This window comes from Myodes glareolus, chromosome 9 (assembly GCF_982192425.1).
Source record: "Myodes glareolus chromosome 9, mMyoGla1.1, whole genome shotgun sequence".
Lineage (NCBI taxonomy): Eukaryota > Metazoa > Chordata > Mammalia > Rodentia > Cricetidae > Myodes > Myodes glareolus.
This window is the reverse complement of record NC_142034.1, coordinates 104,339,918-104,363,852: the sequence shown is the minus strand read 5'-3', so window position 1 is coordinate 104,363,852 and position 23,935 is coordinate 104,339,918. Positions and strand designations below refer to the sequence as shown.

The 23,935-nt window shown below is 46.2% G+C and overlaps 1 protein-coding gene across 1 annotated transcript in view; it reads right to left on the bottom strand.

Annotated features, from left to right (window-relative positions):
- Snx29 (sorting nexin 29) overlaps window positions 1–23,935 on the bottom strand; it is a 417,720-nt gene that overhangs the window by 88,911 nt on the left and 304,874 nt on the right. The window contains exons 17-18 of the mRNA XM_087910838.1: window positions 13,074–13,129; window positions 10,218–10,299 (exon numbers count right to left, since the gene is read on the bottom strand). Of these exons, the coding sequence (XP_087766964.1) occupies window positions 10,218–10,299; window positions 13,074–13,129 (138 nt within the window). The remainder of the gene's footprint in view (window positions 1–10,217; window positions 10,300–13,073; window positions 13,130–23,935) is intronic.

The following is a 23,935-nucleotide window of genomic DNA, read 5'->3' as shown; positions in this document are numbered from 1 at the left end:
CTGTTACTGGGGATCTGATTTTATGTAATCTATTGCGTTTGAGTTCCCCAAGAAAAAGCAAATATCAAAAGGGAGTTAAGCCTGATACCTACCCATGAGGTGTGTCCACTTCTCTGTCGCTGTTTACAGGTCATGTCCTTAAGCCTTCTAAATATGAAATGGAACACTGACTATATCTTTCTAACCAAGAATACGTTGAAAACTCTACTACTTGGTGACCAAGGAAGTCCTCCCTTACTGATTTCTCATGGCCCTGGGGACTCAGCAAGTCCACATTCCAGTCTTGCAGTACACTCTGCAACTGTGAGAACATTTCCTTGTCACCAGTACCAGCTGCTATGTTAGCAAGGACAGTGAGCAATGGGGTATGGAACCTTTAGAGCAGTGGTTCTCAGTCTGTGGCTTGAGATCCCTTTTGGGATCAAACAGCCCTTCACAGAGGTCACACAAGACCATCAGAAAACATGAACACTTACATCATGATTTATAACAGTAGTAAAATTACAGTTATGAAGTAGCAATAAAAATAATTTTATGGTTGGGGATCAGCACAACATGAGGAACTATATTAAATGCTACAGCATTGGGAAGGTTGAGAACCCCTCCTTCAGAGGACTTCCGTTACTGAGACTGCTTCACCAAAACAAATCCATGGCATTTGCCTATGTGGTTAGGTGGGTGGGTAGGGAGTTCCATGGGAAGGACACTGAGAGCAACAAGGTCAGAGGTTGATACTGACTCAGAGGAAGTTCTTCAACCCATGATTCACCATCACTTCATCTGACACAAGAGCCTGAGGACAGTAGTGTCCAGTTCATGTGTCAAATGCATGAAATGAGAGAGAGCAACAAGGTCCACAACATCAGGTCTCACCTCCCATAAAGACTCCTGGGCTCCTGGGAACCTCCTACAGGTACTGCCCTTTCTCTGCAGCTACCCAAACACAGGTCCTGTGTGTCTACCCACCCTCTAGACACTAGGTTCCTCAGAAATAAGGGAGCTTTGTTCCCTGGGAAGGTCATATGAAAGGTTTGACAAACTGAATGCCAATCAAGATTTTTCATTATTGAAGCATGACCAAAGTCATTTGGTTAAGTGAGGACGCTAAAGGGTCATGTCCACACAAATCACATGTGCTCAGCATTTACATGATGCCATCACATGTGGCAAAGCACACACTCTAAGGTGCAACTAGGGTGTGTTGCTGTGGATGCCACCCTCCCTGCTCCTGCAGAATACAGCTGCTTGAGCACCGGACTGAGCCCCCCATGGTCCAAATGAGGGGCAGAAGGAGGAAGAACATGAAAAAAAACTCAAGACTGCGAAGGGTGCGATCACCCACTGATACAAGGGGACTGATCTAATGAGAGTTCACCAAGGCCAGTTGGACTGGGACTGAACGATGTGGCCAGATTCTCTGAATGTGGCTGGCCCGGAGCCTTTCTGAAAAGCCATTGACAATGACACTGGGACTTGTTTCCTCTGCATATACTGGATTTTTGGGATCCAGTCTGTTTGGATACTCACCTTCCTGGACCTGGAGGGAGGGGGTAGGAACTTGAACTTCCCACAGGGCTGGAAGCCCTGACTGCTCTTAGGGATGGAGAGGGAGGAGGAGGGGGAGGGGGGGAGTGGGAGGGTGTTGGGAGGAGGGGCGGAAATGGAAACTTTCATAATTTAATAAACTTTGGAAAAAAAAAAGAATACAGCTGCTTCACTCACAGCTCCTGACAAAGATGTCAGGTCACTGAAGCAAAGCTCAGTGGCCACTATGACTCACCACCGGTTTTGCAGAAGTTAAGCACAGGCATGGCATATAGCAGATCCTTTGTTATCAGCTTAGGGACAATTAAATTATACAAATAAAGAGGAAAAGGCCCTCCTGTTTGTAAAAACAAAACCAGGAACAAAAAATAAGAGTGACACCTGAGACCAATAGAGACTTCCTAGGAGGCTTGAGTGCTCCAAGAACAGCTGGAGACTACGTGCTGCAATCCCTAGAACTCAGTGCTGTGGGAGGGGACGTTCTAGAAAGGGAGACTGCACACGGTTTTTCATGGTCTACAGCAATTAGCTGATACTAGCTGGAGAAACCACGCTCACCATATGGCAAGCCCACAGTAGGCTCTCCAGACCATCGCAGTCACAGCAGACGCAACAGGTGGAAGCAGGTACAAGTGGGAGGAAGGAGCTCCAGCCTTGGAACTGGTTAGTCCTTCCACAACCGTGAAATGTCACATTCTAGGGCCCCCCATGCTTCTGCACTGCAGACCCCGTTTCTGCATTCAGCTCAGCTATGTCTTACTCAGCAGACACCTCTCTCTGCAGAGTCACAAGCTGTGTAAAGATGAAGTCAGAGATAAAAGACACTTGAGGCATACCAACTCAGGAAGGAGGATGAAAGAAGACAAGAAACCTAAAGCCTGGAGTCTAAAAACATTGCCCCTTCCAGACCACCTGGGCCCCCATATAGCCTACTGAGTGCCTATGATCTATTATTGATGGGGCAAAAAATGAAATTCCCCGGCATCCTCCACACAAACATGCTCAATTGGATAAACCTTTAACATTCTGGCTACATACATTTCTCTGGCAGGACTGGCATAGTAGGGAGGGCAGTTGCTCAAATACTGAGGGAGTCTTCCTACGGTACTACCTTTCCTCTCAGCCATAACAATACCCATGGCCTCTAGGTAAAAGGGCTGTTCTAGAACAAAAAGACCTCCCTGAAACAAAGCAACATTGTACAATGGAATCCTAATTGGGTCAAGCTTCTGGTGAGTGGAATCAAAGGCTGAATGAATCTCACACAGACAGCAAAATGCAGGTGTACTTAGAGGGAAGGCCTCGCGGGCCCAGGAGCACATGTGCTGATGTGCTATTTCTTGTCAATGTAGTAGCTGCAGCATTTGTCAAGGGAGGAAACAAAACTGTGGGTTGTTTTCAGGTCCAATACTGTGCTCTAAACATTTCAGCTGACCATTATTAGCACAGATATTCAATTCGTTTGGAAGTTGTGGTATCACCTGGAGAACCAGATTAAACATTTGTAGATGCATACACTAAAAATGTATTGATCGACCAATGGCAGACTTAATTACACCACGTGGCAGTGAGGAGAAATCAAACCGCAAACATAACTGAGTACTAAGAAAGAACGGGGGGAAGGGGGCACAAGCAAACGTGGGGGAGGGCAGGCACACTGAGGTGGCTGAGTGTGGGTTTGCTTCCCATCTTACTCATCAATGCTTGGTGGCGGTCAGACCTCAGTGGTCCCACAGTGCAAGAAGACATCCTCAGGATGAAAAGCAGTAAACTGGAAAGACGCTGGAAGCCAGTGTTGGTTTTGTTCTATTGCCCTCCCGAGGACCCACAACGGCTCCTGCTAGAATCCTCACTGCACGCCTGAGAACCCATAACGGTTCCTGCTAGAATCCTTTTCTGAATTTGTACAAGCACAGGGGCCGAGAGTGAGCATCTGTGCAATGCAGAATGCAGGCCATTTGCCTTCCAGCCTTTATAACTGGAGAATAGTCTCCAAGCCATTCCTCCAGGCAGGCTCTGGGGACCTGATATTACACCAACAATATGTCCTGAGGGAGCAACTCTGACACCCTGCTATGACTGGAGTGGTCATTGTGAGACAGCAAACTATTTCTGTCTGACTTTTGTGCATCCATGCTTGTGTGCATAGTGCACACTGAAGAGGTCCAGATGCCTCCCATCATCTCAGAGATTCAGGTGGCTCTATTTGCAGCAAATCTGAGCCAGGCTGGGCCCCTCCCTTTGGAATCAGCAGCTGTACTAACCATTTTTCTAGAGCTCCTAAAGAAATTGATTCTGCGTTGTGATCTGAATACAAATTGCAATCCACAGGCTCACACATTTGAACACTCGGTCCCCAACTGATAGCTCTGTTTGGGAAGGCTGTGGAATCTTTAAGAGGCAGAGTCTTGATGAAGGAAGTAGGTCACTGGGGGCAGCTCTTCAAGCTTTAAAACACAGCAGCACTTCCCAGTATCTCTAGTGCAGACACACTGTGACCAGCCAGCCTCTTGTCCCTGCCTCTCTGTCTTCCCTGCCCAGTGTAACATCTTTCTTGCCTTGATGGACTGTGTCCCTCTGCAAATGTGAGTCAAAAGAAACCCTTTTCTGTTGTAGAATAATCTTTTTGTACACTGTGAAGATTGTCACTCAGATTGGTGTAATAAAAAGCCAATAGCTAGGCAGGATTTGGGGGCAGAAAGGATGCTGGGAAGAAGGACAGAGATACAAAAGTCACCAGTCAGACGGAGAGGACGCAGGATGGGGAGTACAGAATAACTGAACCACTTAAAAGGTAACTGAGCCACTTAAAAGAATATAAATTAAAAGATAGGGGTTAATTTAAGTTATAAGAACTAGTTATAATAAGCCTAAGTTACGGGTCAAGCTTTCATGATTAATATAAAGTCTTCATGTGGCTATGTGGGAGCTGGTGGGACAGAAAACGTCAGACTACAAATGGTGTTCAAAGCCCAGGCTAAGCCATGTGGTGAGTTTAAGGTTTTGCCATGCCGACAGAAAAGGTTATGGATACACAGTAAATCAGGTTCGGATGGGGGAAAACCCTCTAAACGGGTTATAGTGTATTTAACAATGTGCATAGGCTTAAGGGGAAAAAAATGGGTATAGATAGTCATAGAAAAAATATTTTAAAAATTAAAGAGAGAGTAATGTAATTAAAACATTAGCCACATAAGGATGGAAAATATTCAGGGAGTCTGGGTCCTGTACTGACCTTAATTTTTTTGAATGCTGATAAGCAAACAGCAGCAGCAGCCATGCAGTTGTGAAACAAACTGGTGCATTAAACCAGCCTAAATACTTTAGAAATTTCCTAAGTTTAAAATTGAATCCAGTTTTGCTTTAGGGAAGAGGTTATCCTAATATTGTTTTTTAATCCGTCCAGATTAGTAAAGATCAGATTTCATTGGAGGAAATCTCCTGAGTATATTGGCTACACACATGGGGGAGGAAGCCAAAACAGACTACAGTAACATGTAAGCTGATCCCTTGACATGGGAACAGCTCTGAGATGAGACACGATAAATCTTGTTGGCTAGAGTCCTCATGACTTATTATTACATGCCATCCATTCATATGGATGGAGATTTATATTACAGTTGGTTATGCAGCCCAAACAGACTTATAAAGTTGACAGATGCCTTTTACCTGCTCAAACACAGAATCCTCCTTAGGTGACTTGTGCATACCATATATTCCATACTTGTGTTAATGCAGATATGTATGTTACCTTTGAAAGTATTTTCAGAGCAAGGACACCAGATCTACCAATGAAAACAGGTGGGCCACGTGATCCAGCCTCTCAGGGCGCTTCTGGTGGAGTTTCCTCAGAGTTCTGCATTCAGAACATCTTCAAGACTGCTGGCTGAAGTGGTCCAGCCTCACAAACTATTCTAGCTAGGACTGCAGAAAGGTCTTGTACTTTTCCATTACACAGAGACTAAACAACAAATAATTCAGCTAACTCTCTCAAAACTTGACAATTATATCAACTTGTCTAGGGTCCCCTAAAGATGACAGTACCCCAGACAACAGGAAGCAGTTTGGAGAACATGATGCCCACATTTCCAAGAAATATGGTAGGTGTTTTTGGTCATTTGATGGGCTATAGATGTTTCTCATCATTTAGGGAAGTTGGTTACAAGCTGTTATTGGTCACAGTCAGGACAAAAGCTAAACAAAGGAATTAGATTCAAAGATCTCTTTCTGAAGGAAAAAATGGGACTATAGGATAAAAATGATGAGATAAAAGTGTGGATTGTTGAATCTACTTTTAAACAACCACGAGTCTCAAATATTTTACATTGGTACATGTTGGGAGCTGCAGATGCTCAGACTCTGAACTTTCTATGATCCCTTGCCTACTGGAGTAAACTACTTGCTTTTTTATGCTTGCAGCTGCTCTGAGCACAAAACCTTCATGAGCTCCTGATAACAAGGATTTGCAGTGGAAAATCCCCAGAGCTAGAGTGTGGCCACTAGTCAAGGAGAGTACTATACAAGCTGCCTAGGAACATAATAAAATAGGAATTCTCGCTTTAAGAGTGACCCATGTCTCTGTGTGTTCTTTACTCCCCAGGTCCTTGCCTGACCACGGTTTTAGGTGGTACAGTTGCCATAGGTATGGTTTTTGTATACTGATACAAATTTAAGGCTATTTTTGTTATAGTATATCTATATTTCTATTCCTGTTTAAGGCAGTTAGTCTTTAAAATTGATTTAGGAAAATAAATACAGGTTAATAGTTAGTCATCTGGAACTATCAAACTTATTGTCATATTAGGTATGCTCTCAAGATCAGGAGGTCTTTGAACTCTTCATGGATCTGCAGATTGTGTCATTTAAGATGTTTTAATAACATAAGGCTTTTGGTGACAATGATACTCATCTGTTCTTGGTAGTACCAATCAACTTTAGAGAAGATGATGGGCATCAGAGACCCTCCAATACAAAATATGCTTTCTTTAACTGCCCTTGCCTTGGCTGCTGACAGTATGCTGACCAAACTGGACTGGCAGGACACAAAGAAAATGGACTGCCAAGCTTTGCCAAGGCAAGATAAGACAATCCTTCAAAAATTTCTATTTCACAAAAAAAGTCTATAAGATTTTCTAGGCCTGCAGGTCAAAGATGGATGCCCCAACATTACAGAAGAACCTTGGGTGATTGTCTTGTCAGTCATCTGTTCCTGTCATTTATTTTAGTTTTGAAAGCTGCTTGATCTGCACTTCCTGTTTACTAAGGTAATATTAGATCCTTCTGGGGTCTCTGATGGAGCTGAAGAGTAGGTATTTATAGCTGCAGTTTTCCTTAGTTATGACAGAAGATAAATTAGGTACAGAGCTTTGGACTCATCAAGATAAAAGAAATAATGGAGTATTTTTCTACAAATATGCCAAATACAAATGGACTGGACATTGTAAATGTAATTCTTACCCGATAATTGTTCTTATTGTTTATAGTTTTATATGTTAGAGCTAAAACCATTCCTTTTTATTTAGACAAAGAGGGAGAAATGTAGAACAATTTTTTTGTACACTGTGCAGATTTGTTGCTTGGATTGGTTTAATAAAAATCTGAACAACCAATAGTTAGGCAGGATTTTCAGGGTAGAGAAGATGCTGGGAAGAAGGGTGGAGATGCAGAGAGTTGTAAGCCAGACAGAGGGGAAGCCGGATGGGGAATACAGAATAAAGGTAACCAAATCACTTAAAAGAATGTAGATTAAAAGATATGCGTTGATTTAAGTTATGAGAACTAGTTAGGAACAAACCTAAGCTATTGCCGAGCTTTCACAATTAACAAGAAGTCTTCATGTGGTTCTTTGAGAGCTGGCTGGTGGGACAGAGATGGTTCAGATACACTTTCTCCCTTAGGTTGTTTTTTTCAGAGCATTTATCACAGCACCAGGAGAGCAGCTAAAACAATGAGACTAAATCTAAAGTCTGTCAGGGGTGGCAGTATGAGCTAAAAAGCCGTGCCATTAAATGTGTTTCTCTGTGTCTTTGTTTCCTTATCATGAGTCAGTTACAAAAGTGTCTTACCTCACTGAGTTGCTATGAGCACTGACAGAGCTAATTCTCATAGCATGCAAATCAGTGTGGGAGTAGGATACCTGCAGCTGGTAATTATTATTTATATTACTAACTTAGCCTAGTCATTCCTATGCCAATGTTCCCACCTGGCATCACCCTTAGCCTGTTGCTCTATTCACTATTGTGAATTTAGTATTATTCTTTAAGCTGACTCATTTCCAATTTACTTAAATTTTATTTTTAAAGAATTGTACCTCATATATGAGAAAGCAGAATTGTGTCATAACTCAGAGGCAAATGCAAAAATAAACATAGGGAAAACAAATGGCACCTGTTGTTGGCCAAAGGTGTCAATCACCAGCTTCCTGTGTTATGCAAGTAGGGATAAGGGAGGACATAATGCTGGGACATCCTCCAGAGAGGAGGCAGGCATGTCTAACCTGCAGCCCGCAGGACACATGTGTTCCAAGTAGTTATGACTGTGGCTCAACATCTTGTAGATGACAACGTCATACTGTAATGCTAGATAGTTAGGCACCCTGCAGTAGAAGTAGTAGAAGCACTATGGGGGAAGGCTCTCCCAAAAGCTCTGTCATTTGAACTCCAGACACTGTCTTCTAAACTAGCAACAAGAGACCCTGCTGTCCCCCTGCAGGGGAGGCACAGTTCTCAAGCTGCTTCCACTCTGATAGAGACATCACCCATGCCATACAACAACACAGCCATCACAGATACAGCTAGTGAGCTCCTGAAACATGACCAGTGTGACCAAGGTCACCACAGTTACAGCTAGTGAGCTCCTGAAACATGACCAGTGTGGCCAAGGCCACCACAGATACAGCTAGTGAGCTCCTGAAACATGACCAGTGTGGCCAAGGCCACCACAGATACAGCTAGTGAGCTCCTGAAACATGACCAGTGTGGCCAAGGCCACCACAGATACAGCTAGTGAGCTCCTGAAACATGACCAGTGTGGCCAAGGCCATCATAGGCACAGGTAGTGAGCACCTGAAACATGACCAGTGTGGCCAAGGCCACCACAGTTACAGCTAGTGAGCTCCTGAAACATGACCAGTATGGCCAAGGCCACCACAGTTACAGCTAGTGAGCTCCTGAAACATGACCAGTATGGCCAAGGCCACCACAGATACAGCTAGTGAGCTCCTGAAACATGACCAGTGTGGCCAAGGCCATCATAGGCACAGCTAGTGAGCACCTGAAACATGGTCTGTGTGGCCAACAAACAGGTATTCAATTTATTTGGTTTTAATAATCACAATCTAACGACCATGTGTGGCAAGTGGCTGTGATGGGACACAGCACAGTTCTGCTGGAGAGCCACACAGGGCTCTTCACAGGCTTGGGGTCATCCGTGGTTGTGGCTGTGCTGCCGGAAAGGAGATCCTTAGAGAGTAAACAGTAAGTTGCCACAGGGTACAGTGGAGGATCATCGGTCCCTGCCTTCCTCACTCTGAAGCCCCATGTGGAGATTTCTTTTTAGCTCTCTGGGAGGAATTAACAGCTTTTCTTGTTGTTAGCAATGGAATTAATTACTCAAAATAACCAACTGCCTTTCCTTTTCACAATGGCCGCCAGGAAGCCTGTAGGAAATTCAAATCACCAGAAAGGACTAGGTTGGACCTCATAATAAATACAGTCTCTGCTCTTTCCTTTTAAACCCTTTGAGTTATCCAACCCTGGTCTATTTTTCTCTTTGATTTTATCATTCTTTTCTATATGCTTCTCTAGAAATTACCTCAAGTCTAAATAACATGCATTAAAAACTCTTATAAATAATTCCTAGTGGTACCATTATTTAAATAAGTCATTTCTATCCATTATCAGTGACATGGAAAACACTGCATCAAGCTGCCTAAAATGTTTCCAAATACCAACCAGAAGCACTGTCAGACAAGGGCTAATGCATATGCTACGCATGGAGCTAAAACATACACATCTAAATCCCCACAAATCTGCTTGCAAAACTATCTCCGGAGCACACAGATCCTGCAGAGCTCGACTCTGAAGCACTCGTGCAAACAGTGCTTGGGCACTTCTGAGGCTTGTTTGCAGAAAAAGGGCCCTTTCTTTTGCAGTGTGTAACCTGACTGGGCATGGTAGCAAACCTGTAATCCACACACTTACAAGTTTAAGGCCAGCCTAGGCTATATACCAAGATCCTGTCTCAAAACAACAAAAGCATAGTCTGATTTTTATTAGGGTCTCCCCACTCTCAGACACGTGGTTGAGTAAGAGCACTGCCAACCCTGGTACAGGGCCGAATTGAGCCAACCATGAAAATCAAAGTCTTACCCCTAACCCCAAGATTCAGCCACAGGCCTGAGATCCAAGATGGACTATGAGACATGAACCAGGTCCTGGCTGAAGCCAGATAAAAAGAGTGGGTGTATGGTGCTGCGGGAAACAGCCAGCTGGCACAGTCACAGAGCAGCAGCAACACAAGGCAACAACAGGAAACTCCATGCACATCCTTCCACCTGACCAATGGCCACACACCACTTCATCAGCGCAGATCCTGCAGATATACAAATAGTGCCAACATGCAAAGCACCATGGCACAAACACAACTGGTTGGCATGAAACCCAGGTACTTACCTGATACACATGAAATGCATTGGCTGCTTTGCCTCGAAGAAACACGGATGGGATCCAAACATTGATCAGCGCCCGATTAGATCTGACCAGAATAAAGAGATAAAAGTGGCCATTTTTACTTATTAAAAAAAAAGCAGGCCAAGAGACTATTTTCTCCTCTAAAAGGCATTTCAAACAAGTCACTTATACAACAGAGTACATCACACTTACCAGTGAGATAAGGACGTGTTTAATAATTATCACTAGACCTCAGAAGACTATCTCTAAGGACCTTAGAGGGAGAGGATATCTGCTGCACAGCCCATGCTTTCCTTCACACTGCCTCACTCGATCCCTGAGAATGGTTTAAGACACTTGACGGTGTTTTGGTTACACAACAGTTCTGCCTTACGTGGTGACTTGAGGCACGCCATGCATACCCCATCACTGCTCCACCAACCTGAAAAGGGGGCTATGGCTGAGCTCTTCAGGAACATCCTGAAAGCTGTCTAGGCACGGTGCCCGTTCTGAAAGACCCTGTCTTGCCTCCACACAGTGCTATCCAGGGAGAGGGGCTTATCCTGAGCATTCCTGCTCAGAACCCATCAGCTTCTTGGGATTGTAGCATAATCTAAGATGCCAGGGGTTTGTTGAAGACTCTATGACCTTCATGATTTCACAATCTCCAGAGTAAAAAGCAATCTATCCTCATAAAAAATAATAAAAATAACCCTCAGGGAAGCAGCCCTGTGACCCTGGCACTTCTAAGTTCTGGGCCAAGGTGGTGACCTCCTTCCAGAGGACAATAAGCCAAGAATGGTCATGTGTTCAGGGTTCAAAGCACACTCAACAATATTGAGTCACCAAATTGGTCTGTGTACCCAATGGCACTTCTCAGGCAAAGGTCCCAAAGCCGTGCCTGTGTCTAGAACACCCCAGAACCTTTCTGTCACCTAGACAGGGGTACAGAAGAGCAATGTCCTGGTTCATTCCTTTTCCCAACTGTTAAGGCCAAAGCAGATGACCCCAGACTGGGTTACATGTTCTTTTTCCAAGCCATTTACTACACTGTTGGAAGTGACCCCTATGTGACTCCCTCCCATACACCAGCTCTTTGGTCCTCTCGCCCTCCTCCTATTGATCACTCATCTATTCACGGAATGAGTATCTAGTAGGACCTGGCAGACACAACTCTAAATATGAGCGACGGAGGAACAGAGAAAACAGATGCAGTCCCCCCTTCACCATGGGAGAGGGACAAATTACACAAATTATTCTGCCATGGCAAAGAAAATAGTAGGATTTCAGTTTTAAAATTTTATTGAGGCATGGTCTAATCTGGAGAATATCTCACGTGTATTTTGGAAGAAACCTGTTCTAGACTGGATCTGTAGGATTCACATGGCCCATGTGTTAAATGCTTGGTCCCCTGTCTGTGATCCTAAGAGGAAGTCTAGCAGAAGGGAATTATGGAGCCACAAACTTTCCCTAATTCTCTTTGCTTCCCAGCATCATGAGGTAGGCAGCTTCCTGCCAGCCCTGACATGGTGCTTCAACACAGGCCCAAGAATTAAAAGTCTGCCTTAGCATCAATTGAAACCTACAAAACAAAACAATTCTTTTAATTCTATAAGTAATAAAAATTTAATTCTATAGTAATAAAATCTGACTAACACAAGTGTGTATTCTATTTGTATCTGTATTTTTATGTTATGTTTAGTTTCTTTATAATGTTGTTAACATTCACTTACTTACTGACCTTCTTTCTGGTGGTTCTATATTGGAAATAGTGTGTAGTTTAACTGTTATCCTAGGCCTTGTTTTGTCTTAGTCTATTTTTATATCACGTGCTTTAAGGCCCTGTGGTTGGGGTGTATACATTGGCATGTCAAGTTCATCTTTAACTTAGATCATTTTTCCCCGTCCTTGATTTCTTATCTAGCACATCCACCTCATGGCAGCCCCCAAGACAGATGGGGCTCCCAATGCCCTGTGCTGATCGCAGTCCCACACCAGGTGCTAACATACTCAGCAAAACTGGTTCAAGGACTTTCACCCCATGTGAAGGGAACACTAGGCTCAGTGAGGGGATGTGGCTTACCTGAGGTCAGAATGTTGTAAGACCAGCATCTAAGATTTCAACACAGGTCTCCTAGCTCTAGACAAAATGCTCTTTCCAGTGTCCTGCCTCCCCCATGCTCTAAAGTAGCCTTTCTGAATGGCCTTTCTCATAGGGAGGCAGGATCTTTGTTACTGAGACTAAGGCTCACTGTGTGTCTGGCTGGTCTTGAATTCCTGGGTCTAAAGATAGAGAGGCTGGACCTTCATCCACTGACCACAACCACATGAAAAGGAGGAGGCTCTCTCTGGCCCCGTGCTCCTTGGGAGCCTACGGGGACTATGGATTCCCCAAACAGAGAGTCTGAAGAACGACTGCCCCCTCAGGGGTTAGCAGCAGAGCCCTCAGACAGACTCTGAGCCAGTCAACACCAGAGCAATGCGACTATTATGAGTGGGCCAGACAAAAGCATGGAACATGGGGCAGTAGCAAGGTGAAGAATAGAGTGTGGGTCCTGTGCAAAAGGAACCTCAGCTCCTTCTTAGCTGGCCATGGTCTAGCGGGAGTGACAAGTTAAAACTCTATGTGACACCTTCCCAATTTTAAATGTCAAGTCAAAACTGAAACGATCTTGAATGCCCAGGGGAAAAGCAAGCACGTTAGACAATTTGGACCTCAGCAAATTTGGATGCCTATAACCAAATGGGTTCTGTGTGCACCTCATGGACCTTTCTGCCACCCCTTGTAGACTTCAGGACATAGGCCAGCAACAGGGTTCACTCTCTGAGGGCCTCTCGAGAGCACATGCATAAACTTACATTTCAAAATCTGACAAACTCTGGTCTTCAGATGTTTGGCTCAAATCTCCAGGCACCTGCAGTTGGGAAAAAGGAAGAAGAGAGAAGAATGCACAGGTTACCGCAGTTTGCACATTCACCAAATGCTACTACTGTGGCTGCTGGAAAACAGTAAGATTTCATGGAGAGGTGGCTGGGGATGATGCTGCAGTCATAAAAACACGCTGCCATGCATGGTCTCAATTATCTTTACAGAAAAGGCACTGCTAATCCTATTGAGATAATCACAGGCATATAAAAGCATGTAATTTTGGAGCCATAAAGGACTAATTAGGATTGGAGATACAAGATATCATCTGTGCAATGAAAAAAATATCTATTGTCACTGTGAGGAGTATCACAAATGTCACACCTATTATGTGAGCACAAAAGGCCACTACTCCCTCAAAATGGCTGTCCTTTTGTCCCATAATGTATGTGAAACTGCAGGCAGAAAGAACACGAAGGCTCCTGGCTGGAAAGAGCTAGGGGAAGACACGACTGGTGACAGAACCAAGCAGTGTCACAATGGCCCCTACCAATGCTGCTTGGGTCCTAACCACATGCCACAAAGCCAAGTGAGATGGCCAGGAGGTACCAACAGCATGTGATCTCCAGGGACCCTTAGCCCCAACCCTGACCTGAGATAGGGATCAATTATCAGGGCTGGCACAAGGACTTGCAATAACTATGCTCTAACTATGGGATCCCCATACTGGTAGATGCTAAATAGAGGACCATGTTATCCCACCCCCAAGGTGAGAACTTCCTTTTACCATCTGATTAAAGTGGTCTAGAATTTTAAGAATGTAGACAAAGAAAGGGAAAACAGCGGAAACAAAGAAGAGTGTGGGGAAGCAAGGGGAAATGGTCAACAATGTCCATTTAGTTCCATTCAGCTGTAGAGGCAGGAGCAAGAGTGGGCAGTAGCCTGGGTCCTGACCTAAATGCCTTAGTACCAACTTAGTGCCTCCCTTCTTCCCAGCTCCACAGCCGTGAGCAAAGCAATTCTCCGAGATACAAGGTGATGAGTAGATTCAGAATCATCTAGAAGACTGGTAAGGCACACCAGTGTGTTTGTGAGGACTTGTCTGAAGGCAGTCAATGTGGTCAGAAAACTCAGGAAGCAAATACAGAAAGCATCACATCAGATCTTCAGGCTCTGTCCAAATTGTATGTAAGCACATAGATCCTCTGACCAGCTGAACGCCCAGGGAGCTCCAAGGGATGTGACTCCTGTGAGCTACCACCCATGCCAGGTAGCCTTCTTGGTCAGCTGCCTTTGAGGCACCCATGTCCCTGAAAGTAACCCTAATAAATTCACTAGATCATCAAGACAGGTAGAATCATTGCTTTGCCCCCATCTGGGGAGAACAGACATTTGTTCGTGTCTCCCCAGGTAAAGTCACAGAGAAGAAGGCCCACCCTCAATGGAAATGGCACCATCCCTGCATTGGGGAGCCCAGCGGAAAGGCGGGGCTTGGGGAAGCCTGCCAGCCAGCATTCCTTCTTACTGCTTCTCTTCTCAGGTACTCTGCCATTCCCCCCACCATGGTGGACTTCAAAACCCCTGCAAATATGACCCTGAATAAGCCACCTTTCCCCTGACGTGGTCTAGCAAAGCAGCTAATACATGTGTTGCCCTCAACTCCCCAACATGTTAACAGTGACAATACTTACACTCCCAGGGTTATTCTGAGGATAAAATGTGCCCCAAGTCATAGCCACTGGTTGCAAGCTCAGGGATAGTATGGTGATAGTTCAGTATGATGGAGAAGTAAGAGCTGCACATTGCTCTCCGTGATGACGCATGAAGAATCTGCCTAGCAAACTGAGGGTACCTTTCAGTCCATGCGTAACAGCCTGGAGGGAGAGTGAGCCAGCCTGGAAGGAGAGGGAGGCTGAGGCCTTTGTGGTGTCTTCAGCAAGGCAATTAAACTGGGCCCTGGCCACACAGCTTCCCTGTAAAAGTGTTGCCTAGAGATTCCTACAAACCCAACAGGGAGCCATCCAAGGGCTTTGGTGTCACACTGCTGCTTCTATGACCATCGCTTTCTTGTGGGTGGCTGGAAAGAGTTGATAGAACATATTCAGAAGGCAGGAGGCTGTAGGTACCAAGATCCCTAAAAAAGTCATCCTTTGAGAGGGAACCTTTTTGCCAAAAATTGACCTAGAAGTAGCAACCCATTCACCCATCAAAATGTCCGTAAGAGATCATACCTCAGGCAGCAGACAGAACTCAGTGTTAGAACATTTGCCAGCATGGACAAGGCCCTGGATTCCAACCCCAGCATAAACCAAAACCAAATCTCAAGTTTTCTTAAAATGTGTACGAACTATTCAACTATATTAACAATGTTAACTACAGAAGAATAGAGAGATTGGGCCATGGCCACACAGGGAGGCCTGTTAAAGCGAAAGCAAAGGAGCACCATTCTGGATAGTGCACAACAGGCGGCTCAGACACCGTCACTGACAGCAGGTGGGAGTGAGACTGAGGGGAGGGCCTCGGCTTTCATTACCCATCTTTCCACGGGATGACAGGAGCTATCTTCTGATAGCTCTGAAAACTGTGGGTGCTTCTGAAGAATGAGTTGACTGTCTTTCCAGTATGAAAAGATCTACAAGACAGATCTGTAAATGAGAAAAACCCTGGTGTAGACGCAGGCCTAACACAACTAGGCCCCACATGGAGAGGTGAGACCTACCTGGCACATCAGAACCCTGCAGGTATGAAAGCCAAGGCACTGATGGTAGGTATGCTCTGTGGGTGGAACCTGGGCCACTGGCTGTTCATCATCGTATCCATTTCTTTTTCTCTTATTTCAGACAGGTTCTCATGTATCCCAGCCTGACCTTGAGCTCTCTATATAGCTGAGCCCTTGAGCTTTTGATCCTCTGCTTCCATCTTCCCAGTGCTGGGATTACAGGCATGCACCACTCCTGATTTATGTAGTATGGGCACTGGAACCTGGGCCTTTCTGCATGTTTAGCAAGCACTCTACTAACTGAGCTACATCTCCAGCCCTGGAGTGAACACACTAACCATGTATGCATTTTGAAATAAAGTTCTACTAATTAAAACCTTAAATGAGGTGGCAGCTTATAGTTTCAGAGGTTTAGTCCTTTATCATCATGACTGGGAGCATGGTGGCATGCGGGCAGACACAGTGCTGGCTACATCTTGATCATAAGGCATCAGGAGATAGTCTGAGACACTGGGTGATATCCTGAACATAGGAAATCTCAAAGTCCACCCCTATAGTGACATATCTCCTCTAACAAGGCCATGCCACTCCAATAAAGCCACACCTCCTAACGGTGCCAGTCCTTGTGAGCTTACAGGGGCCAATTACACTCAAACTACCACACAAAGTGTACTTTCGATAAAAATTTGATAGTACACACAAAAGCAGTGGGGGAGTGCACATGGCCAATACGCTCCCTACGTGTAACAGCGCCTGTGTCGTTACAGTTGGGACAACAAACTACAACTAGAATATGGCAGCAAATTCAGATGAATCTGAATTAAACACTTTGGACTTTTCTGCAGTAATCTGAAACAAAGATGTTTTAACTGACATGCAATCTAGAGCAATCTGAGTATCATCATTATTAAAGTAGATATTCTTTCTCCGTCTTCTCCTGGGTCTGTTGCAGCTTAGCAAGTTGCAGAGTCAGTTGGGAAAGACTTTGCCCTTAGAGCCACTGGTACAAGTGGGAAGGACAGAGGCAGGGTTCTGTGCCCTTCCTCTCTCCCCTGCGGCACTATGCAGAGTTCAGACATGTCCAGGGCTCCAGTGACGAGGGGCAGCTCACAGGCATTGCTCCTCCCTCAATCTCTCCTCAGCTCCCGAGGCCAGGGACAGTTCAAGATTAACTAGAGGTGGGACTTGGAGGTTTTAAGGACAGCAGCTCCTTACCAGTGCACGAGAGCCACCATCTTAAAGGCAGTGTCCCCAGAGAATCCACCTCAGAAGAGTCTCTGAATGTGTGTGTCCCTCAAAGCAAACACCACAGGCAAACCAGAGGCAAGGAAAGGAAAAGACTTGGGCAGGCATCAAGCTGCCACTACAAAGCAAAGTGCTTCCTCAAGGAAGAGGAGGAAGAGGTACTAGGCATTTTTCTGACAGCAAGTATCCCCTCAGAGATACTGGCTTTCTGGGAACATTCTAGAGAGTGAATATAATTGCTTAAAGGTTGTTAAGTCCTGCCAGCTTAGAGGCTTTTCTTCTAACTCCGTAGCATTACCAGGATCAGGAAGCCAGGAGATATTTATTGTGTCTTCCTGAATCCTGCAGAGGCTGCTTGGGGAAAAAAAAAAGGCTATGACCTAGGGGGTCTTTGGGGACCCAGGCTGGTGACCAGGTCCGGCTCTGCACCTACTACACCATGATGATGGAGGGTAAAGGTCAATGTACATCTGAAGTTTGTCTGTCCTGCTGTCTGTCCAAAGTGATGCCAGATCTCCCCTGGGCTCACACCAACATCAGAAAACACTCTTGTTCTTTTTTTAGTGCTGGGTATACCATATACCACACCCCAATATTTATCACTAAGTTATACCCCTTGTCCCTTTCTCTAGTTTGTATTTTGAGACAGGTCTTACTAAGTTATCTGAACCAGGTATGCCTTGAACTTGGAATCTGTAGGCAGAGGCTGCTCTTTCATTCCTGGATGCCCAGACCCAAAATAACTACACAGAAACTATATTAAATACAACACTGCTTGGCCAATGACTCTAGCATATTTCTAGCTAGTTTTTACATCTTAAATTAACCTATTTCTTATTATTTTATATTTTACCACGAGGTTCGTGGTTTACCGGTAAAGTTCTGGGCATCTGTCTCATTCGGCAGCTACATATTTTACATTTGACTTTGCTTATTCTCTCCTCCTCTATCTGCTTGGAATTCCTGCCTGGCCCTATTCTGTGCTGCAATAGGCCCAAAGCAGCTTCTTTATTAACCAATGGTATTCACAGCATACAGAGGGGAATCTCATATCAGGAAGCTTCCTGCCTTGGTATCTAAATAGTTTGTATTGTAGCTGTGTACTACCAGGCCTGGCCAGAATGCTGATTCCATAGCACATTCTGGCCATAAATAAGGATGGAACAAAGATACTTTATAAGGCAAATCAGAGTACTTGCTAAACACAAACATATCTTAGACCTCTCTTTGGCTTGCCCTCCATGCAGGCATAATGAAGTGACCAGCACAGTATCTATATCTGCTTCTCACTGGCCCCAGAAAATGGCTGTTCCCCACTGGTCTGTGGTCTAGGCAGTCATGAGGCAGCAGTGTAGTACAAAGTCAGGCAAAGTCCAATCACTGGAGAAGCAGGACAGACAGATGCTTGGGTTCTTCTGGAGCAAAAGCCCCCAGTGTTATGCCCAGCCGGGTAGACAGTAAGAGGGATGGCAGCATCTATTCTCGGGCAGCATCAGGTTTTCACTGCCTTTTCCATCTCAGGGTCCCCTGAGGGCTGGAAGCAGGGACAGGCCAAAGCCAATAGCCCTCACCACACTCCACCCTCTATGTCACTGTGGAGCTCTAGACAGAATCCATTACTCTGACTTGCCAGTTCCCCATACTTAAGAAGACACCAGAGAATCTACCCCAAATGGCCACTCTGTCTTCCATAAATAGTTCTGAAATTGGAAGGGAAGTGAGGTGTGGAGGGGAGTACAGAGGGATGGCAAGAGAGGGGAGCAGAGCAGAAGAGAAAGAAAAGAGAAGGGGGACCATATGCCAGCTTGTTCAAGCCATCGGGGAGAGCACAGCATCTCCTATGGGCAGAATCAGGACATACATACAGAAAAGGTGGACAGGAAACAGGACCTGATAGTGAAGCTATGTCAGAAGCTGTAAGTTCAGCTATGGAAAAGGAAGAGACAGAGGATCATAAGTTCAAGGCTAGCACAGGCAACTTAGTGAGATCCTGTCTCAAAATAAACAGGCAGACCCAGCCTTCCCTGCAGTCACAGGGGAAATACAAGACACCAGCACGGGTCTTCTAAGGTTTCCTGTACCACAAACAGCCCACTCCAGTCCTCCAGCCAGCAGCCTGTGGTCAAGGTGCCATCCCTAGCCACAGAGAAGACACACATGAGGACTCACGTGAACAAACACGAGAAGCACAGATGTCAGGAGCACCGTCAGCCCTGCACCTGCTCAGGAGCCCCACTGATTGTACACACTCAACTCTTTCCATATTGGAAGAAAGCACCCACCACCAGTAAAGAATCGAGTTCACCTCTAGGTGGAGACATGCCCTTGTCTCCTCCCTCAAAAGCTAACCCAGCTGAACAGGTAAAGAACCTAGTTCTGAGACCACCCTCGGAGGAAAGGTTCACTGTGAGATCCCTTCACCTGGTGCAGTCCCCAGGAGCGGCCATGGCATCTGTGGAGTTGACTGCCCTGCAGAGTTCTGACCTGGAAAGACCTCTCTACTCCTACTTCTAGTCCATCTCTTTCTGATGTTGTCAGAGCCACGTTGCGCTGCCCCTGGTACTGTGGGTTTGTTTCCTCACTCATTCTCAAAGGCTCCCTGCCATGTAGCTGTCTGTTGTCACATGACTGACCTTCATGCCAGCTTTTCCCCCTTCTCTTCTCCATTTTCCTCCTATATATAAAGGGTACTGGAGTCTACATGCTTACAGACAGCAATATAGAAATCAGGATGTTAAACAGGTGGCTTTCTCCTTAAGAGAAGGGATGTCTTCCATTGAGAAGACGGGAATGGATGTGTTAACCTGCTAAACTTTGATGTTCTGTGGAGTCCTTAGACTCCTGAGCCTTGCTTCTTAGTCAACAGGACCCATTCTTAAGGAAGAAGACATGGGTATTTTGCAAAGAAGTTTCTGATGTAGTCACGCCCAAACTTTATTAAGATAACTGTTGCAAGGAAAGGTTTGGTGTTTTTTCTCCCAAGTTGTACTGTGTTTAAATAAGAGAAAGAAAAACTTGCTCAGGGTCAGACTCCAAAAGTCTGAACACCCTGGCTAACTAGCCATGCTGAACTGGGGTTCCCTCATGATTCTCATGCACATTGTTCCTCTACTGAGAGTAGAGTTTGCAGGGACCCCCACACTACGGGCAGCTTCAAGATGTACAGCTAGCCTGCCCCATCGTGGGTTTTTTAACTCAAATACTATGTCCTTGAGTTTCCCTTTGAGTCCAGTCTTAAAAATTCTTTTATAAGACTAAGAATCCCAAAAGAGAACCCCAATTTCCCAGTGTCGTGTGGTAGCTCTTCACAACACTCCAAGATTTCCAATAGCATTTCTTTGTTGCCTTTTAAAAAATTGTTGTTATTTTGAGACAGGGTCTCTTTGTGTAGCTTTGGCCATTGTAGAAGTAGCTCTGTCGACCACGCTGGTCTAAAACTCACAGAGATCACAGAGATCCACCTGTCTCTGTCTCCCAAGTGCTGAGATTGTATGCACCACCGCTGCCTGGCATTTTTTTAAATTTGTTTGTTTGCTTGTTTGTTTGTTTTTCAAGATAGAGTTCCTCTATGTAACAGCCCTGGTTGTCCTGTAGACCAGGCTGGCCTCAAACTCACAGAGATCTGCCTGCCTCCTGAGTTCTGAGATTAAAGGCGTGTGCCACCATTGCTGGGCTTTTTTATCAGAGAAAATGGACCCATTCCTGCACCCCTAGCCAGCATCAACTCTGAGTGGACAGCCAGCAGCACCAGTGAGAATGAGAGTGACACCTCGGAAGGCTGGCGCTGTGGGGCCCACGTCACTGCAGTCTTCCCACCGCAGGTCAGAGGAAAGTAAACAACCAATGGAGACCAGCAAAGGAACAGAGTCACTGAGATAAGAAAATAACTGGCAGTTTCTGAGGTAGGGGCTCACTGTGTAACCCATGATGCCTTTCAACTTGCAATCCTCCTGCCTCAGGCTCTTAAGAGCTGGGATTACAGGTATCTGCCACCATGCCCAGCTGGGTTGTTGAGTGGTTTGGCATTCAGTAACACAAGCACAGGAAAACTGCCCAAGGCAATACAGCGAGTAAATACCAGGAACAGGATTTTGAGTAGGCACTTTACACAAAGGTCTGCTGCCTCCCACAACAGAATCTTCACTGTTCACAGTCTGCCTGTCAGAGCCTGGACATTCAGAACTTCAGCCGTGGAGCACCTCTTACAGAGGGCCGATGTCTGAGTATTTCTCACTCTAGAAAGTACCTTCCCTGAGCATCCTAATGCACTGGACGGCCCACTGCTACCCCCCCTCTACCATCCACCTGTCCTAGGGGACCATCACCCCACACTGGCTGTCTGAGATCGGTCCCTCTCAGTGAGCTCAGAGAACAGACTGCATTTCCCTCATCAGCACAGCCACCAGTTCACATGACACTCAGCAACCCGGTCTAGCACCTGGCACACCACAGATACTGACTAAATGAATCAATCATAGTGTAAGCTATAATTCCACACTGAAATGTCAATCAATTTTTAAACTGTTTTGCATCAATTCAAAATTTTCATGTGTGGTTAGGATAAGTTAGTTTGGGAATAAAAAAAGAATCAAAGAAAAAGAATTTTATTTGTCCTTTAATACAAAGCTCTCAGATTCACTGCTCAAAAGAAAAGGCAAGAAGGAAACACGATGACCACAGTGAACACCTGTCCCACGACAACCACAGGGAACACCTGTCCCACGACGACCACAGGGAACACCTGTCCCACGACAACCACAGGGAACACCTGTCCCACGACGACCACAGGGAACACCTGTCCCACGACGACCACAGGGAACACCTGTCCCACGACGACCACAGGGAACACCTGTCCCACGACGACCACAGGGAACACCTGTCCCACGACGACCACAGGGAACACCTGTCCCAGGACGACCACAGGGAACACCTGTCCCACGACGACCACAGGGAACACCTGTCCCACGACGACCACAGGGAACACCTGTCCCACGACGACCACAGGGAACACCTGTCCCACGACGACCACAGGGAACACCTGTCCCACGACGACCACAGGGAACACCTGTCCCAGGACGACCACAGGGAACACCTGTCCCACGACGACCACAGGGAACACCTGTCCCACGACGACCACAGGGAACACCTGTCCCACGACGACCACAGGGAACACCTGTCCCACGACGACCACAGGGAACACCTGTCCCAGGACGACCACAGGGAACACCTGTCCCAGGACGACCACAGGGAACACCTGTCCCACGACGACCACAGGGAACACCTGTCCCACGACGACCACAGGGAACACCTGTCCCACGACGACCACAGGGAACACCTGTCCCACGACGACCACAGGGAACACCTGTCCCACGACGACCACAGGGAACACCTGTCCCAGGACGACCACAGGGAACACCTGTCCCACGACGACCACAGGGAACACCTGTCCCAGGACGACCACAGGGAACACCTGTCCCACGACGACCACAGGGAACACCTGTCCCAGGACGACCACAGGGAACACCTGTCCCAGGACGACCACAGGGAACACCTGTCCCACGACGACCACAGGGAACACCTGTCCCACGACGACCACAGGGAACACCTGTCCCAGGACGACCACAGGGAACACCTGTCCCACGACGACCACAGGGAACACCTGTCCCACGACGACCACAGGGAACACCTGTCCCACGACGACCACAGGGAACACCTGTCCCACGACGACCACAGGGAACACCTGTCCCACGACGACCACAGGGAACACCTGTCCCACGACGACCACAGGGAACACCTGTCCCAGGACGACCACAGGGAACACCTGTCCCACGACGACCACAGGGAACACCTGTCCCACGACGACCACAGGGAACACCTGTCCCACGACGACCACAGGGAACACCTGTCCCACGACGACCACAGGGAACACCTGTCCCAGGACGACCACAGGGAACACCTGTCCCACGACGACCACAGGGAACACCTGTCCCACGACGACCACAGGGAACACCTGTCCCAGGACGACCACAGGGAACACCTGTCCCACGACGACCACAGGGAACACCTGTCCCACGACGACCACAGGGAACACTTGTCCCACGATGACCACAGGGAACACTTGTCCCAAACATGAAATGGCACCATAATCTGCATGTGCCAGAGACATTCTCTCACACATCTGTTTTCAAATAGCCTTCCCATAAGCAATTAGTTATCATTTTTCTCAGCCAAAAGTGAGAAATATTTCTCAACCCATTGACACTCCTGCTCTCTCAACTCATCTTAAAGTAAGGAACCAAGTGTAAAAGGATGCAGGGCCTGGCACAGCTGGGGTGCCAGGCTGGTAGATGCTTGGCTGTAGACGGGATCACGATGGTGACCTGCACTCTCACTACCCTGAGGATGACTCAAGGGGTTTGGACCACATGCAAGGTTCTGTGCTTGTCTGTTTGTTAATTTGTCTGGTTTGCAAATATACAATTACAGGCATCAGTTGCTTGTGGTTTGAAAAATATTCAAGGCCAAAAATTCAGGTGCTAGCAACTACAAGCTTTTTTATTTTATCCTCTGTGTAGTCTGGAAAGTCGCATAGATTCCAACTTCTGCCGATTCATTTTTAATGGATCACTTTGTTCCATAAGATTATGAGGGTCTCGGGAACATTATTCTCAGAGCCCAAGGTGGTATTAGGTACGTATGAGATTGCTCACTGAATCTTCACACTGAATGGATAGAGGAGCAGACATCCAAACGGACAGATGGATGAATGGATGGCTGGAGGAGGGAAGGGAAGGAAGGAGCATATGTAAATGATCCAGTTTACTAAGAGTGGGCACCAGCTTCTTTCCGTGCAATTAAGATGCTTAGACAACATATGCATGAAGCCAAATA